The sequence below is a fragment of the Crocodylus porosus genome, unplaced genomic scaffold (genome assembly GCF_001723895.1).
Source record: "Crocodylus porosus isolate Cpor-Errol unplaced genomic scaffold, CroPor_comp1, whole genome shotgun sequence".
Lineage (NCBI taxonomy): Eukaryota > Metazoa > Chordata > Crocodylia > Crocodylidae > Crocodylus > Crocodylus porosus.
The window spans coordinates 7,713,996-7,731,791 of record NW_017728926.1 but is presented as its reverse complement, the minus strand read 5'-3'; the positions used below and the strand labels follow the sequence as shown (position 1 = coordinate 7,731,791).

At 48.3% G+C, this 17,796-nt stretch overlaps 1 protein-coding gene across 1 annotated transcript in view; it reads left to right on the top strand.

Annotated features, from left to right (window-relative positions):
- Nucleotides 1-17,796, top strand: part of TNFRSF8 (TNF receptor superfamily member 8) — a 45,550-nt gene that overhangs the window by 21,765 nt on the left and 5,989 nt on the right. Inside the window, exons 2-10 of the mRNA XM_019541709.1 lie at nt 9,587-9,657; nt 10,499-10,589; nt 13,077-13,202; nt 14,061-14,216; nt 14,302-14,395; nt 14,935-15,272; nt 15,430-15,552; nt 16,001-16,054; nt 16,653-16,678. Coding sequence (XP_019397254.1) covers nt 9,587-9,657; nt 10,499-10,589; nt 13,077-13,202; nt 14,061-14,216; nt 14,302-14,395; nt 14,935-15,272; nt 15,430-15,552; nt 16,001-16,054; nt 16,653-16,678 — 1,079 coding nt within the window. The remainder of the gene's footprint in view (nt 1-9,586; nt 9,658-10,498; nt 10,590-13,076; nt 13,203-14,060; nt 14,217-14,301; nt 14,396-14,934; nt 15,273-15,429; nt 15,553-16,000; nt 16,055-16,652; nt 16,679-17,796) is intronic.

Sequence of the window (17,796 nt, the reverse complement as noted above, 5' to 3'; positions counted from 1 at the left end):
GCTGGGGGGGCCGCTGCCCCGCGGCTCCGGGGCGCAGGGGCCGGTCCCCCCGTGTCCGCACCAGGCCGGCCCGGACCTGGCACAAGGGTGACATTCGGTGCCTGCCCATTTCTATCTCGCTAATTATGTTTTAAATGGATTTCCCCCCCATCCTCCCCTTGGGGTTTTTTTTTTCCTTTTTTTTGTAATGCATTCAGCTAACTGCTGCTTCTTATTAATATCGCTACCATCAGGCAGATGAAGTTTAACTGTGAATGCTCCTGGCTGCTGCCTTTTGAACTAATAGAAGTCTACATCATTTGGGTAGGAGCTCGAAAGGGAGTCTCTTGTTTTGCTGTCTCATTAGTCAGTTCTAGAGCAGCCAGCTACTTTTTTTTTCTGGGTTTTACCGTAACATGCTCTTCTTGGGTTGGTGCTCGCTTGGAGTCAGCTCGCTTTCTCATCTTGCTCCGTTCCACCAACTCGCTGTTTCTGTGAGCTCAGAAGAATATTAATGAATGAGCTGAGCCAGGTCCTGACTAATCTGCAGAGCAGCCTAGTGAATTCAGGAGGAAGTAGCCATCACGCACAGGGGCAACAGCGAGTGAAGGTGAGCAACACACCCTTACTCTCCAAAGTAGACACTACAGCCAAAGCCTTACGTGCCCCCAGGTCAGATATTGACTTCCATTAGTCTGGTCTTTGATAGCCTGCAGTTTAAAATAGGATCCGGTTTCCTGGTCAACAGAGCTGACTTGGGAGATCCGTCAGACTTGCTGACCAGGCATGCTCCTGAGTCCAGAGCACGCTCCAGCTTTCAGGCTAGTCCAAAACGAATAGGGGACTACAAGCTCTTCTGGTCTATCAGGGTCTAATCCTGCTTCCCACTAATAAAATGTTCGTTCACTTCAGTGGGAGGCAGGATGGGGGTTGAAGTCTTTTGTTCAGTCATCCGCTAACTGAGCCTGGTTTTTGTTTGCTCTCTGAGAGTCCTCCCTGAGCCAGGACCCCTCCGTCTTGATCCTCCTAATAGCCACATAAAGATGGAAGACCAGAAAGTCACCTTTTGCCCTGCCCTGTGCCATGTGTCTACCTGTGACCCTGTAAGATAATAGAAGTGTAAGCTCTCTCGTAGGCAGGACACAGGTTTTTGTTGTTAGTCATGTTTAACCTCAGGCTGTAACAAAAGACACAGGGTCAGGAGGTACTCATCTAGCTGAACATATGCTCAGAGTTGGTAGGTGTTATATGCCACAGAAGCCTTTTTTCTTTGGGGGGGGAGGCACGTGATTCAATCTCTTCTGCCTTCTTGCCATCTGGATAGTCAAGCCCAGGCAATGCTTGCTGGAGGTGTGACCCTTGAATAAATTGGATCACCGCTTTGCCTTCCCCTGACCAAAGAGGTTGAATTCAATTTTCCTCTGTTATATAGTTCGGAGATGAGATGGGAAGAAGGAAGGGGAGTCAAAAGATGAAAGGGGAGAGAGGCACACTGGGTATTAAAGCGGGCTTTGAGGTTATCACATTTTCATTCAGTGCCTTTCAGAAATGAGGGGAAGGACTGAGTTTGGCTTTTGAAGTTCACAGGAGGTTTCCTCATTGAATTCGATTGCCCTCCTCAGTACTTCTAGACATCCTAGAAGAGCGGGAGGGCACCGGGCAGAAGTGAAAGTTATCATAACCTAGATCATTCCTTATAAAATAATCAGCAGGGGGAAAAATAATGAAGTGAATCTTCTCCACTTGGAGTGAATTGGTATCTGTCAAATCATGGGCCTTGTGAGGAGGTATCCACATTGGCGAGGGAGAGAAGAGTTCTCCAGCTACTTTCCCAGTCTGTGCTTTCTTGTGAACCCCTAAACACAATGAGGCTCTGAAGGGGAGCTCCCTGCACGCTGATGGCTACTGCTGCTTTGTGAGAAGGTGGCGGGCTTGAGCCTTTCAGCTAAAATGGGCCACTTTTTAGCTTTCATTTCAGAAGTTAATTATGAGCCATGAGGCTCACAAAGTCAAATCTTAACCTTCTATTTTTGTGCCTGCAAAAGGGTCTCTGCTAAAGAAAAACTGTTGTGTTCAGAAACAATCCATTATTAGTGATATTAATAACAGTGACTCAGGATGGGATGAAACCCATCTCAGAACAAACTCTTTGAGTCTGGCCAGGTTTCCACAGTCATTCTGTGCCTCCTTATGTAATGAGACTACTTTGGCTTTGGTGCATACTAATTAATGGGGCCGGCCCCCTTGAGAGGTCTCGGTAAGGTGGAAGGTGGGGGTGGGGAAAGTGAGAAAAGAAGAGACCCATATGTGAACTTAACTCTGCCTCCTGACGGAGCATCTAGCAGAGAATTAGCCAGATAACCAGTGTTGCAATGGCAGGTCTCAAAACACTTTGCAAAGGGCCGGGTTGTCATTGTCAGTGCATTAGAGAGAGGGAAGCCGAGCCACAGAGAAGCAAAGGGAAGTAGACAGGGACTCTCTCTCATAGATTCATAGATGTAGGGTCGGAAGGGACCTTCTAGGTAGGTAGATCTTCTAGTCCGACCCCCTGCCATGGGCAGGAGAGAAAACTGGGGTCAAATGACCCCGGCCAGGTGTTCATCAAGCCTCCTCTTAAACACCCCCAGGGTAGGAGCCTGCACCACTTCCCTTGGAAGTTGGTTCCAGATCCTAGCCGCCCTGACTGTGAAGTAGTGCCTTTGGATGTCTAATCTAAACTTACTCTCTAGCGATTTACGGCCATTATTCCTTGTTACTCTGGGAGGCGCTCGGGGGAACAAGGTCTCTCCCAAACCCCACTGGTCCCCCTGGTAAGTTTATAGACGGCCACCAGATCCCCCCTCTCAGCCTTCTCTTGTGGAGGCTGAACAGGTTTGGGTCCTGTAGCCTCTCCTCATAGGGCCTGCCCTGCTGTCCCCAGATCATGTGAGTGGCCTCCTCTGGACCCTCTCCATGCTGGCCACATCCCTCCTGAAGTGCGGCGCCCAAAACTGGAGGCAGTACTCCAGCTGCGGCCTGACCAGTGCCGCATAGAGGGGGAGGATCACCTCCTTGGACCTGCTTGTGACACACGTGTGGATGCAGGACAAGGTACGGTTAGCCCTACTGACCATGTTCTCACATTGTCAGCCCATGTTCATCCTGGAGTCAGTAATGACTCCAAGATCTCTTTCTGCCACCATGCTTTTGAGAAGGGAGTTCCCCAGCCTGTAGGTATGCTGCTGGTTCCTACTGCCCGAGTGCAGCACCTTGCACTTGTCCGTATTGAATCCCATCCTATTTTCATTTGCCCACCCCTGTCACCTGTCCAGGTCCTGCTGTAATCTGTCCTTCCCTTCTAGCATGCCCACCTCACCCCAAATCTTGGTGTTGTCTGCGAATATAAACAGGCTGCTCTCCACCCCATCGTCCAAGTTGCTAATAAAGAAATTGAATAGTGCAGGCCCAGGGACCGAGCCCTGGGGGACCCCACTGCCCACTTCCCTCCAGGTCGCAAATGACACATCCATTACCACTCTGAGTGCGACCCCTCAGCCAATTTGCAACCCATTTGACTGTGTAGGCATCAATGCCACAGTCACCTAGCTTTTTAATGAGAATGGGGTGGGAGACAGTGTCAAAGGCCTTCCTAAGTCCAGAAAGACTACATCCACCGCGACACCTGCATCCAGTGGTTTTGTGACCTGATCATAGAAGGCAATCAGGTTGGTCTGACAGGACCTGCCCCTAACGAAACCATGCTGGTTGCCCTTGAGCATCATCCCTGCTGGTGGCCCATCACAGGTGTGCTCCTTGATAATCTTCTCAAAGAGCTTCCCCAGGATTGAAGTAAGACTAATAGACCTATAGTTGCCTGGGTCCTCCCTCTTCCCTTTTTTAAAGATGGGGACCACATTGGCCCTCTTCCAGTCATCCGGCACCTGGCCCAAGCACCACAAGTGCTCGTAAAGCCGTGCCAAGGCCCCCGCGATAACCCCTGCCAATTCCCTCAACACCCTGGGGTGGAGAGCATCTGGACCGCTCCAGAAGGTCTCTAACCTGATCCTCCGTGACCCTTGGCTTGGCAGAGTTTCTCCCAAGTCTTGAATCTTGGTAAGGGAGTCCCGGTCCCTGCACAAGAAAATAGAGGCGAAGAAATTGTTAAAGAGGTCTGCTTTTTCCTCTGGTGCAACCACCAGATTGCCAAGCATATCCTGCAGGGGCCCCACATTACGCGGGGCCTTCTTCATTCTCCCTATGTATTTAAAAAAGGACTTTTTGTTATCCTTGATGCTAGCCCTAGTTCTGTATCTGCCTTAGCTTTCCTAACAGCTCCCCTACAGACCCAAGCGGTGGAGGTATACTCCTCTTTGGTGATAGCCCCTCCCTTCCACTGGGTGTGTACCTCCTTTTTGGCAATCAGGCATTCACGAATGCCCTTGGTGAGCCAGAGGGGCTTTTGGGCACTCTTGCCCCCTTTGCTTCTTGTTGGGTCACACCTCCAGCAAGCATTATCTGGGCTTCACTATCCAGATGGTGAGAAGGCAGAAGAGATTAAATCACGTGTCTCCCCCCACAAAAGAAAAAAGGTTTCTGTGGCATATTACACCTACCAACTCTGAGCATATATCTGATGCACGTATATATTACTTGCCTTCTCTTGATTTCATCTTCCTGTCCTGCTTGAACTCTTGTTTGCCATTTCACAGGATGCGTGCTCTGCTCAGCATGCTGGGAAGCTGCATCCACTGGAAATTGCTATTGGTGCTGAGACCCAAAGGGTAATGGGTCCCCTGGAAGTCTCTGTAAGCATGGTGCTTGCTTTGCCTGTCAGTAACTTCTCCTTGACATGAAGTGTTCTTGTACAGCTGAGTTCTATCTCCTGCTTGAATGGACCTGGATATACCCCTCCCCTTCTTAGGGAATCATTGTACCTAGTGCCTTCTCCACCCAAGTGTAATTTTCTAATCTAGCCTCAAGTCTGAAAAGGCTGAGACCCACTGATGTGGGTGAACACGGGACTAGGGCTCTGGGTCCACTTCTGTGCTCCAGCTGTGGAACTGCACAAGCCCCTCCTGAACACTGTAGCAGGTCTGGGGTTATCACTTAGCTCAAAGTCTTTAAAACGCAATACCGTCTGTATTCCCAGGGCACACAGACACCCTCCTATATCAGTCAGTCTTCACACTCTGACCCAAACAGCCCATAAAAGGTTAACTCATGGGTCCGAGTCCTTTTCAGCCCCTGGGAAAGTGCCTCCAGCTCCACTTGATGCTGCTGTTTCCCACTAAAGCCTTTCCTCACAGCCTGGCTGTGATTCAACTCCCTCCTTGCCGTGGTGCTGCTGCTCCCAGTCTCTTAGACCCTGAGAGTCCCTGGTCCAGTATTGCAGCTGCTGACCAGGCTACTCTCTCTTTCTCCCTCCTTTCCCGTTCACCTGACCCTTGGCTTCCTCTCCTTAGGAGCCTTTTACTTCTTGTGGCTGCTGATTATCTCCTTCATTGGCCCAGTCCTCCTGAGCAGCCTGCAATTAGTGTTACACCTTGCAACTGGGCTGGAGCCTTTGGCCCCACAGCCTGTCAAAGACAGCTTGTCATATACCTGTGACATTACCATTACCCTCGCTCAAATGTCCTGCTCACAGAAAAAGAGCACCTGTCATTTCCCACTGTCATGCTGATTGTGCTCTGTAGCCAGCGTTCTTGTTAAGTGAGCTGTGAAAGTGTCAGCCGTGCTGCTAAGAACAGAGACCTTCCTTTGAAGTGAGTTTTCACAGCTTCACAGTCATGAGTCACTGTGTGGCTCCAGTCTTGTGGTCAGGGCATTGAAAGGATTCTGGCTTGGCCTAAGTCCTCCCCAGTGTTGTAAGCATTTGTGATTCCCCCGTCAGGCTTGGGATCTTGTGCCTCAGAGAAGCAATCAGATGTTTATTTGTTCTCCCAATGGACTGGGCAAGAGAAAGAGGTATCTGGACTTCTGCAACTGGAGAGCTGATGAAGTTTGTCCATTTCCATGGTCTGATTTAACAATCAAATCAAGAAAGGACAGAGTGACACTCCAGGATGCCAGTGCTAGACTTGACTGATTTCTCTGGGAGTTAGGAAAGCTGTGTCCTGTCTCTGGCACTGCGATTGACTTGCTACCCCCACTGTTCCTCATTGGTAAGCATAGGGTATTGCTAGTTAATGACCAGTATAAAGTGTTTTGTAGTTTGCAGCTGAAAAGCAAAGTATTACTATGTGTATGCAGCCTTGTCTGTTGTCATCCGCATCACCAAATGAGCCAACCTTTATGTCAATCCAATGTCCTGCTCCAAAGTGACATGTAGGAAGTTGAAATTTGCATAGAGGTAACTGTGCTTAGGGTGGATATGTTAATTCCTGCCTCTGTTCTTCAGTGTGTGCTGCATCGTTACACTCTGCTTTGATTGGGAAAGAGCAAAGAGTAAATGACACCATCCAGGCTGCCTGTGCCCTCAAGTTCACCCACACTCCCAGAGAGAGGTCTAATTTAGACATCTTTGCAACAATTGCTAGCCTCTTCATTTCGCTGTCACCTGTAATTCTCCAAAGCAAGAAATCCTCACCTTTCCAAGTTGACTCCTTTACTCTTCTTTGCTGCAAAGCTTATCATTTGTTTTGGACCTTTTTCCCTGCAACCCCAAATGTACCTCTGTCCCACACAGTCTTGTGGTTGCTTTTTCGGTGGTTACTGTAAGCTTTTGACATCAGACATGTGAAATTTTGAAACTGAGGTTCTAGAAAACCTGGTGCCTGTTAAAGAAACGGAGCCCACGCCACTTCTAGCTATGCTCTCCTTCCCGCACTGTTTGGCTTAAATAACTCATGCTGAGTCGTGAAATAAGTTCAGGCTGCTGTGAATACCGGGCATATGGGGTCAAATCTATGTACACGGTTATTGCCCCACTTAAGCGTGTCGTTTTCAAGGGCCGTATGCAATGAGGCTCAACCGGCGTAGTGACAGGTTATCAAGCCAAGTAACCAAAGGACTGGAAAAAAAAAGAGTGACCCATGTTAGACGAGGTGGTGGGCCCTGCCGAGCGCCTCTTCTGAGCCCTCTGGAGAAGGAGCATGCTAAGTTATTTTCACACTCGTGGAAATTAACTGACTGTCTGGCAAACTCTGAGTGGTAGGTGAAAGGCCAAGAATTTGGCGGGGACTGAGTCAGCAGAAAGCTTGAATGAGTAAAAAATAGTCAGTATCTTGATTTAAAAAAAAAAAAAAAAAAAGACCCATTTTGCCATTGACTCTGAGCACTGGGGACATGGACCAGCGTATTGGCAGTGAACAGCAGATTTTTAGTATGTGTCATTTTCAGACCAGGCTTTGGGACTAGCTCCAACTAGGAGACTGCAGATTTCATGGAGAGAGGCAGCAGAAAACTGGGGGTTAGCTGCCCTCTTGCGGACAAATGACAGATTAAACTAATCGTTTCACATCTGTGTATGCTGACGCTGCAATAATTGATTGCAGTCATTTTCATCAAGAAAAACAGACCGGATCTTGCTGTCAGACACTGGTGTGAGGCTGTACTACAGACCAACGTCCCTACAACTAAGAGCAGATTCCTCTCCTGTATCTGAGACCAATAGTAATGATGATGATCATGATAACAATAGTGATTCACAGAGGCTTAGGGCTGGAAGGGACCTCGTGAGATCATCAGGTCCAGCCCCCCTGCTCTGGGCAAGAAAGACTGCTGGGATCAAATAAGGTGTGCAGCAAGGTGTGTATGCAGTCTCCTTTTGAAGATCTCCTGGGCAGGTGCCTGCACCGCCCCCACTGGGAGTCTATTCCAGAGTCTGGTCACATGAACCACAAAGAAGTTTTTCCTTATATCGAGTCTGAAACCTCCTTCTAGGAATTTCTGACTGTTGCTCCTGACTTTACCCTGGGGCGCTTTGGTGAATAGTTGTTCGTCTTGCCCCAGTGGCGACATGTAGGGGGTACACAGGGGTGCACATGCATCTCCGAGTGCACCCCCTGCAAGCGCCAGCCGACTGCTGCAGCCACTTCCGGGAGCACCCCTAATGATGACAATAATAATGACAACAGTTATAATGATGATAATAGTAATTACCAGGGATCCTGGTTTTCTCTAATTAAAAAAAAATCCCCAATTTTTGGATATAAAAAAGTAACCCCTAATCCACATTTTTGAATGATTAAAATGAAACGCCACTAATATCTATCTATCTATCTATAGCGGTGTTTCAAGTTCATGTTTAATCACAGAAAATGGTAATAACAATAATTTATTACTATTGTTGCTGTTGTTGCTGCTGTTATAACAACAGTAATAAAACCCCAGCCTCCTTTTAATTAAAAGTTATTCTCTGTGTTCTTTCCAAAAGACTTGGAAGGAGTGGTGTAACTTTAACTAACTTAAAGGGCTAGTTCTCAACTCTGTCCCTGAGAAGCAGAGTGCAATATTGATCTAGAAACCATACAGAGATTTCACCATAGAACCAGGAAAGAACAACTGGCCTTTTCTATGGCTGTTCAGGGAGCTTGCAGAAAAGCTGGGCCAGGGGGATTTGGATGCAGCCACTGCTTGAAAACTGGGCTCCATTCTAGTCCACTTCTCAGCACGCTCTCTCCACCAAAGCCATGGGAAGTGAGTGGTCCTGAATCCTAACTGTGACTGTTTCCATTAGGCCATTTCCTGCTCTTCGACCGGCTATCTAGCTGAGCTGGTTTTTCACAGAAAGGCAAGGCATTCTGCTACCTTACTCTGTGACCTCGGGCAGCCTCCTTGGAAACAAAACTTGTAAATTCAACTCAAGTGGGCCCAAAAGGCACACTGCCATTCCCTCCACGTGGTCTAATGAGGAAGGAAGAAGGGCTTTGTAGAAATGCATTATAGGCTTAGCCAGTGATCAAGGTTTCTGGATCCCATTGGCTCTGGATGGTCGTGTTTGATAGTGGTTATAAGAAGGTGCTATTTCCAGTTCTACTGTTCACTTGCTGTTTGACCGAAGGCTTCCAAATTCCATTCCAGCCGTCGCATGACCAGAGTTATCCCATGAGACTTCTTTGTGACACAGGTTCCCCAGTTGTAAACAAGGATACAGCAAGCTGAAGAGTCTGACTGTGAAGTTAATTAACTATAACGAATGAAACACCTGCTCTAGCACCATCAAGAGGGAAAGTTTGCTGGGGATCTACTGGTCTCATTCATCTCTGAAACATGTGGCTGGTGAAAATGCTTACACACCTTCTGCTAGTTACTGAAAATGCAGTTCAGATGATAACAAGCTTGAAGGGAGAGGAATGGGGGAAATGCTGATTCTAATGATCTCATCACAAAGCACGCACCACTGAAATTTCCTAGCAGTGTGTTTCAGTCTGTTCTAAGCAAAAGGCCTGATGCAAGATGGAAATGTCTTGTGCTTGATCTCTTTCTTGATGCAATTCATGACTAAGTGTATTCAGCAGAGTGAATATTAAAGCTTTCTTCTTTCTGTCCAAGCAAATATCAGAATCCTTATCAGATCAAAACCTTAAAACCTCTCATGCATATAAGGAGTTTAACCAAAATCAGTGGACTTTGTTGCAGGAATAAGGACAAACCTTGTGACTAAGAGTTTTTTGGGGTCTATCTTCAGGCAAGACTACCCTGCTCTTCAAGGCAGGTTCTTGCCCTGTTAAAACAATTGACTCCCAAGCCTACCTCCTGGTAGAGGGTGGTGGTGAATAAGGCATTTCCCTATGGATCCAGGGGTGTGAATCTGGGCCTTGCTCTGGAAGCGCACTCCAAGCAACCCAGCTGGTTTTCAGCCTTGGAAATCAGAGCTGGATGGACATGAGGCCAGACATAATTCTCATGGGCTGTTGATGACAGAAACATGCCTGCCCTAACCCTGCTGGTTTCAAGGGCCATTTAGGTTTAGGAGAGCCTTCAGCCTTGATGTCATGAGCTATATTCAGTTGACCAAAGACACCCATTTGCTACCCTGCACCATGGGTGAGAAGGCAGCTGGGCACGGCAGGGGATTACCAAACTGGCACAAGCATAGACGGTGTTCTCAAGGATACCCACAAAGGGTATCATTGGTTATAACTGACCCACTTCATGGATGTCTGAAGATAATGTACTGTGTCCAGCACTGAATATCAAGAATTAACTTTACCAGTCACAACCGGCCTGGCCAGGCTTTTCCACAGCCCTGATCATGATACAATCTGTGTGGAGTCTCAAGCCTGGGCTGGTTCTCCAAGGGACCTAGCTGGGCTATTCCAGAATCAGAATCTGGGATTAAAATAGGATCCTTGTGGGAAATGCAGTTGTCCTGCTCACTATCAGCAAGAAGGATTTGGCTTTGAGGCAGTGGAGTATCAAACATACCAGTAGGTCTGCAGTATCCCCTCCCCACTGACTCATTCACAGGGAAAGCTGACTGCAGGCTGCATCTCTAACCATGTTCTGAATTGGGAATGTATTGAATAATGAATAAGTAAATTCATAGGTCATCTCCTGTTTCTGATTTTAATTGTCTTTGGTCTGTTTGGTTTTCTAGGCATCGGGGCTCTTGGCCAAGTCCTGTGACAAGCTTAATAACCAGTTCTACGATGAAGCTTCAAAAAAATGCTGCTACCACTGTCCCACAGGTGGGTGTTTTATAATTAAAAAATGGTTCTTTTCCAGGCAATACAACACCAACTCTTGATGCAAGTGCATTTGGAAACATCTAAAATCTATACCAAGGCAATGGTAGTCCTTGTCGCCCTTGAATAAATGTGCAGTGTACAGTTTAATGAGCAGCTGATATGCATCTGGCTGTCCTGGCCTCAGATTTGCTAAAGATCTGCAATGAGTGGCTCTTAATCCACTGATGCTTATCAACAATTACAGTTTAGGGATTGCAGTTCAAACAGGATATTGTGTCAGTGAGATATGAGGACATGCGACACTGCATAGAGGGTTATCGCAGTTTTGGAGAATTGGGTCCTTCATTAGAATTGAGCCCTTGGAAAAATGAGTTGTTCAGATGAACTTGAGCCTAGTTAGTTGAATCTTTCCAAAGTGAGCATGATGAACGTGTAAAATGCTCCCCCAATGGCTTTCTAGCCTTTCATACCACTTTACGTAAGTGCAAGTGACTCTTATAACTTGGCAGGCAGTGGTCAATTAGACCAAAGACCTTGTTTCTACAGGGATTCAAACTGCCCAGTAAAACTGTGAGCTGGACTGAGTGCTGTCCCCAGAGTGATGGGGAAAGTCTACTGATGCCTTCATAGTCAGAACGGTTTAGAAAGAGTCCTGGGTCATGAGTATTTTCAATAGAGGGAGTGAGCTTGTCGGAAGTTAGCCATGACTCATGAAGGGTAATGTTCATTGTGGTTAGAAAAAAGAAATGTCTTCAAACAACACAGTTCTGGAAATGCCTTAAACTCACTCTATTGGCTATAGGAACCCAATGGGCAGGGCTTTTTATGGTACTTCACCGACTTGAGTCCCCCTCTGTAAAAACTCTTGCTGACAAGGAAATTCTTGACATTTCTTTGTGAAACCAGTAGCAGGCTCGGAGGAGGTTGGGGACGGGGGCTGTGTGTGGCTCTCAGCATTTGCATGAATTTGTGTCAGGACATCGTGTACTGTGGATGTCATGATTACAGCAGTGTGTGTGTTCATGAGATAAGCACCCAGATGCGAGACCAGCCAAGATTTTAAAAACTTGGGATTGTGCAACTGGTTCCATGAGAGCAAGAAATGATGGATAAGGAAGTTGCTTTTGCCCAGACTGGAGTGCACTGGGATGAGGCAGGCTGTGTCCTCATCATAGATGCATTGCCTTCAGTGGGGCTACATCAGTTTTAGCACAGCTAAAGATCTGTGAATTCATCAGTTTGATTTGTACGGAAAGGATGTTGGTCTCGGTCTGCCTACAGGATGCAAAGAGCTGAAGAGGAGTGGAGAGAGAGAACATGGCTATCTAACATAGCAATAGTGTTAAAAAACAATAGGAGCAGAGGGAGGAACTTTTTGTGGCCAGTTAGATGCTATATTGTACAGCTAAAATGACCCCGGGTGGCTGTTGAGGCTGCAAAGTCAGGTTCTGTCCAGTTAGGCGCTCCCAGGTCTAAGGATGCCCAGACAGTATCAAGCTCCATCAAAAGGATGCAAGTAATTGTTATCCTATTCCCAGTATTTTAAGAATGATCAGTGCTCTGGCCCATCCCACCCATTCTGAGAGCCCTGTTTCTGTGGAGTTTCTCATGTACGAGCAGCTCATGTGGTCACAGCTTTGAGCAGCCTCTCCTCATCTCCATGGCAGAATCCATGCCAGGAATATATTCCCATAGCCAACTCTTCAGGGGATATTCTAGCAGTGCATCTGGCCCAGCCTCCCACTCTGTACACTCAATGGGAGCTGTCTATACAACCTCGTACTGGTTTGTGGGGTAAGGGCCTGCTCCATGAAGCCACGGTATCCAGGCTGGGCTGACAGGAGGAAAAAGGAGCTGCTTGCAGCAGCCCGAATGACTAGTACCAGCCCAGAGGAGAGGTCTTACAGCTACAGAGAATCCCTAAAGGAGCAATCTAAGTGTGGCAGCCATGTCTTGCCATTCCTGCAGGCTTGTCAGTCATCTCTTTCCTTCCGCAAAGGACTTGCCGTTGTCCCATACTTTAACAGCTCTACACACTGCACCCCAGGATATTGTTACTGTAGCCTGCTATTGCTGCAGGGAGGCTGTTCCTTCATCACTTTGAATTAAGATAGTGGGGGCCACCAATTATCAGATGTGCCACAAATTAACCCCATGCCCTCCCCAAGGGCCATCCCCTTCCTCTGTCCAATCTGCTGCTCTGCTTTCTGCTTCCTACTCTGTATGCCTCGCCTGATCTCCTTCTCTGCTTTCTGCTGCCTGTTCCCTACCCGATCTGCCCTTTGCCACTTATGGCACTTTTGCTGCAGGTTGGAACTAAGAAACACATTGCTGTTAGAGGAATGGGAGAGCAATGATGATGACGGACCCAGAGAGAAGGTCCCCATGTCATACACGGGACTTATGTGCCTATGGACTGAAGTGCTTCAAGATGATTGTTTCTTTAGGCCCTTCCTTGCTTTATAGATTTTGATTTCTGCCCCCCAGGCTCCATTAAACAGGCACCATGCCCTACTAACTTGGACAAGGACTGCAGGTGGTGCGAGCCCGAGCAGTACCTGAAGGAGGCACATCCAAAGCCGCGTTGTGAGGCCTGCGTGTCATGCATGACAGGTATTTGCTTGACTGCCCTCTGCAGTTATGTTAGCAGGACTTGCCCCCACATAGTCTCATTCTGTCTTTGTTTCCTGACTTTCTACAGTACACCTGGTTGGGAGGAGATGCTGGCCCATCTGATGCTGTGTCTGCATCGCAATGGAAAGTTTTGCAAGAGCAGGCTAAGCTAAGCTAGCTTCTGTCCAGCTAGCTTGGGTGCTGATAGCAGTGAGGCTGTGTGGCATGAATCAGTGCAGGCATGTACAGCCTGTTTTGGACCAGCTTTGCTGCTGTTGGTACCCAACCCATCCTGCAGTTAGGCCTTCTGACTAGCATAGGCAAGCCTGTAGTCCTTGACCCCTCTGCTGCAGCTCAGTGCTGACACGAGCTCCCTTCCATGTTAATATGCAGCGTAGTAAAGTTATGCCCCCTTTATGTGGCTTGGACCCCATTTCTATATTTGTGTGTCTCAGTAGAACAGCTACATGATGTATCTGGGGCTTTAACCAAATCTCACCAAAGGCACTGGAAAGACTCCTGCTGAGCAGAGCTGGTGAGATCTCCATCCTTGATAGGTTTGAAGCACAGGGACATGTTTGGGATGGTCACTGTGTTGGTACTTGGAACAGGGAAATGCCTCCTGTCAGATCCCCAGCAGCACTGCCTACAGGAGCTGGGATTTCCTAGAGGCCTTCCATCCATATACCAGTCTGTTTGAAAGATGGCAGCCTGCTCATCTTCACATGTCTCCCTTTGTCTTGTAACTTTATTTACCACTGAACCAAGTACCTGGTACCTCTGTGCCTTATCCCTGACCTCCCTTGAGTCTCCTCCCTGCTGGTCACAGCTTCTTTCTCCTCCGTTTCTTCCTTGCAGAACATGACCTTGTGGAGAAAGCCCCCTGCACCTTCAATTCCAGCAGGGTGTGTGAGTGCCGGGCAGGATTCTTCTGTAAAATGTCAGTCCTGAACACTTGTGCACGTTGCGACCGTCACACCAGCTGCTATCCTGGGTATGGAGTCAAGGTCAGAGGTAGGAATCCCACTCACACCCGCTGGCCTCTTCCACCTTTGGCCCTGGAGCCAGTCTGGGAACCAATGACTTATCCTTTCTACAGGCACCTCCAAAACAGATGTCATCTGCCAAGTGTGTCCTCCAGGCACCTTCTCTGACCGGTTTTCCAGCACAGAAACCTGCAGGCCTCACACAGAGTAAGCGCTGGTTTCTGATCTGTTGTTTCATGCTGGTGGGGGAGCTGGCTGGAAGCCTGTGATCTACTGGTGCAAACCAACCAAATTCACCTGAGGGCAGGGGGAGGGTAAAGGAGGAGGGGGATGGCTTTGGGCTAGTGTGTGGCATCTGGGGGGTCCCCTGGTGACTGCTTTATTTCTGTAGAGGATTCAAGTAGAGAGGAATGAATCCTCCTTGCCTAACTCAGAGCTCACTTGAGCAGAAGGGTTAAACTTGAATGTGAATGCAGGGCAGGAGGGCACCTTATAGACTGGCTCATTCAGAGAGGCATAAGCTTCATAGGTTACAGCCTACTTCTTCAGGTGCTATGGAGGTTAGGTTGGCATCTGGCTGCAAAGCTGATGCTATGGGGGAAAGAAGGTGGGTGATCCTGTTGCGTAGATACAGGCACACAGCCAACCCGAGGGAGGTCCGTCGCGTGGAGAATCTCATCCCCCAGAAAGCCTTGACGTATTTCCTTCTGCCACCCTCCATCTCATGCTCTCCTTCACCTCCCCAGCTGTGCCAAGCTGAGCAAGGTAGCGATGACCAAAGGAAACAACACCCATGACCAAGTATGCAAGGACCCATCTCCCAACGTCCTCAGTCGGGTCCCTACACTTGCAACATTTAGAAACAGTACCCAGGGTACTGACCCAGCTGGGGTGCCCTCCCAACACACCCATCTTGAGCATCCTGTTGACTCCAGACGGGCAACACACCCCAGCCTCCTCCTGAGCGATGTGACCTCTGGCAATGTCCACCCAACTGGAGGAACTGCCGGTGGAGCAGATACAAAGCCAGCTGCTGGCACTTTCCTGACCTCAGGTGTAGCCACAGACAAGACTGTGAAGGAAGGTAACAGCCCTGGAGGAAAAGGTTCCTGTGATAGAGCCTCCTTTTCCCTTTCTATATGTTATTCTCCTGGGCTTTCAACCTTGAGGCTCCATTACTGAGACTCCCTCTCTCTCTCTCTTCATCCTTCACTCCTCGGCCCCCTCACTTTCTGTTGCAGAGAATGGCAACTTCATTCCCTGGGTCATGGTGGTCCTCCCAGTGATGGTGTTGCTTGGGGCCATGGGAGTGTTTTGGCAAAAGAAGTTTTGCAAGCGACGGATCTTCACCCTCATAAGGAAGAGTGAGTTTCCAAGCTGTGCATTAACCATAGGCATGCACAGATGATGCTTCAGGTGTCAGTTGCTTGGAGTGGAGACTCCCCAGAGATTTGGGTCGTCCTGGGATGTGTTGGGGAGAGGGAGAGTTACCAGCTTCTGGGAGGCTTGGCTGCAGCAGGTAAATCCCCACCTGTGCGACCTGAGACAAGGGATTTCCTAGGAAGAAGACAATGGTGCTGGCATAAAATGGGAGCTCACAGGCAGCTCAGGGAGATACTTGGAGGTGGCATGGGGAGGGAAGGGGAGGGAATGGTGGCACCTGGTGCCTTCTGAAGGATATCTGCCTGCTGTGAGCAGGGACAGTAGGAAGCATCTGCAGCTGGAAAATCTTCATTACTAACAACCAAGTGTAGCTCCCCACATATCCCAGAGTTTCCTTGTGCTGGCTACTGAACCTATCATCTCTTCTAGCAGCTCCTAATGTGTACCAAGTCCCTATACAACAACCCAGGCCTGGATCTCAAGGTGAGACATTGGTCAATCAGGAAAATACTTCTCGTGTCCTCGTCTCAGAGTCTGGGCTCCTGTGCAATGCCTGGGACATCACAAGGCTGGAGGTGCCATTTCTCACCTGAGTGGTAAAGCCAATGTCCCTAATCTCCAGCAGCTTTGTAACAAGTGTCACATGAGCAGGGCATTGCTAATCACAGCAGCTTAACCAAAGCCCAGGTGTAATGCCATTTTGCCCAGCCAACCTCCCCTTGAAGCTTCAGTTTGATGTTCTGTTCTTATACTAGCTTCCCCACCATAGGGTATAAATGTCTTCCAACAGTGCCAGGAAGCACTGCCATGAACATCTGTCAGGCACGACTCAGTCTTTCTCTAGTGGCGTGTTGCTTTATTACTTGGCTTGCACTATGAGAATAGTCACAGAGCAGAGTTACACTATAGCTAATTCACTCCAGAAGTGTCTGCATGTTGTGGGAAAGGGAAATAATATCACAAGTATCTTGCTTTGTAAAACCATATGAGATCCACTGGGGCAAATGCTGATATACTTCCTGTTGCTGTTGAACCTCACGGGGGAGATTATAGTAATTGGTTTTTCCTCTTTGCTTCCCAGGGCCCGATTTGATGAAGACTTGTGCAGTAAGTATGCAATAAATCCCAAAAGCAAATCACTCTGGTTTCCCATAAAAATAATTATATAGGTACTTTTAAATTGTCCTGTTATAAACAGTTACAGCTTTCTCTAGATGTGTTTTTTGTTGTCATCAGTGATGCTTTGGCAGACACAAACATTTAGTGCACCGGTCCTTATTGTTTCAGTGTTTGGCTCCTGGCCCTGAAGCACTTACTCTAGCAAAATCACCAGCCAGGTCCTGTGTCTAATGGGAGTTTTGCTTAGTAGTTGATGCTAGGCCCAGCCCAGGGTCATTGGAATATAGCAGTCCTGAGAATCCCAGAGACGACCCGGCCTCAGCGTTTGGAAGAAGCTTGGATGTGAACGTCCCAGCTCAGTGCCATCAAGCCCTCGTGATGCCACTCAAGTAACAGGGGAATCCCTTCTTCCACTTCCCTCTCTGCAGGCATGGGCCCATGTGGCTTCTTATAAAATGGGTCTTGTGAGGATATGGTCAGGCTGGTGGCAGTCGGTGCCCGGTAAGATGGTATGAGCTGCCGCTAGTTAGCCCATGTGACTTTCTGGAAAGAATAACACACATCGAAAGGGAGGTTCCCAACACGTTACAAAATACGGTGAAATTGAAGTGGAAACACCCCGGCACAGAGAGGAATGAGGCTCAGCTCCGGTCAGTTGTCAAAACTCCATTAACTTCCACCCAGTTCCAGCGGAGCACTGGAAGTCTACTGCAGCTCAGTTATTTGGGTTTAAAAGGCATTTGGTTGACATCTCTCAAGTGCATTTTAACAACCCTTGCAGCTGCAGCTCGTGACAGCCCTCATTCCTCTGGGGCTGGTTAAGGTGCTCTTGACGTTTGAGGGTAACGTACTTTGTAATAGGGCTGTGCGAAGTTTCAAGTGGTGATTTGATTTGGTGGCCAAATCTCCAAATCTGAATTGAATCAGGGGACCAGTTTTAAGGTCTGAATCGATTCAAAGCTCTCCAAATCTTAGGCAAAGATTCGGAGAGCTTTGATGATTCGGGCAGTCCCTGGTGGCCGCAGCAGGGAGCATCCGCTCCGAACTGGTAAGTACTAGGGGTGGCGGCCTGGGGAGGGGACCATGGGGGGGACCCCTGCCAGCCA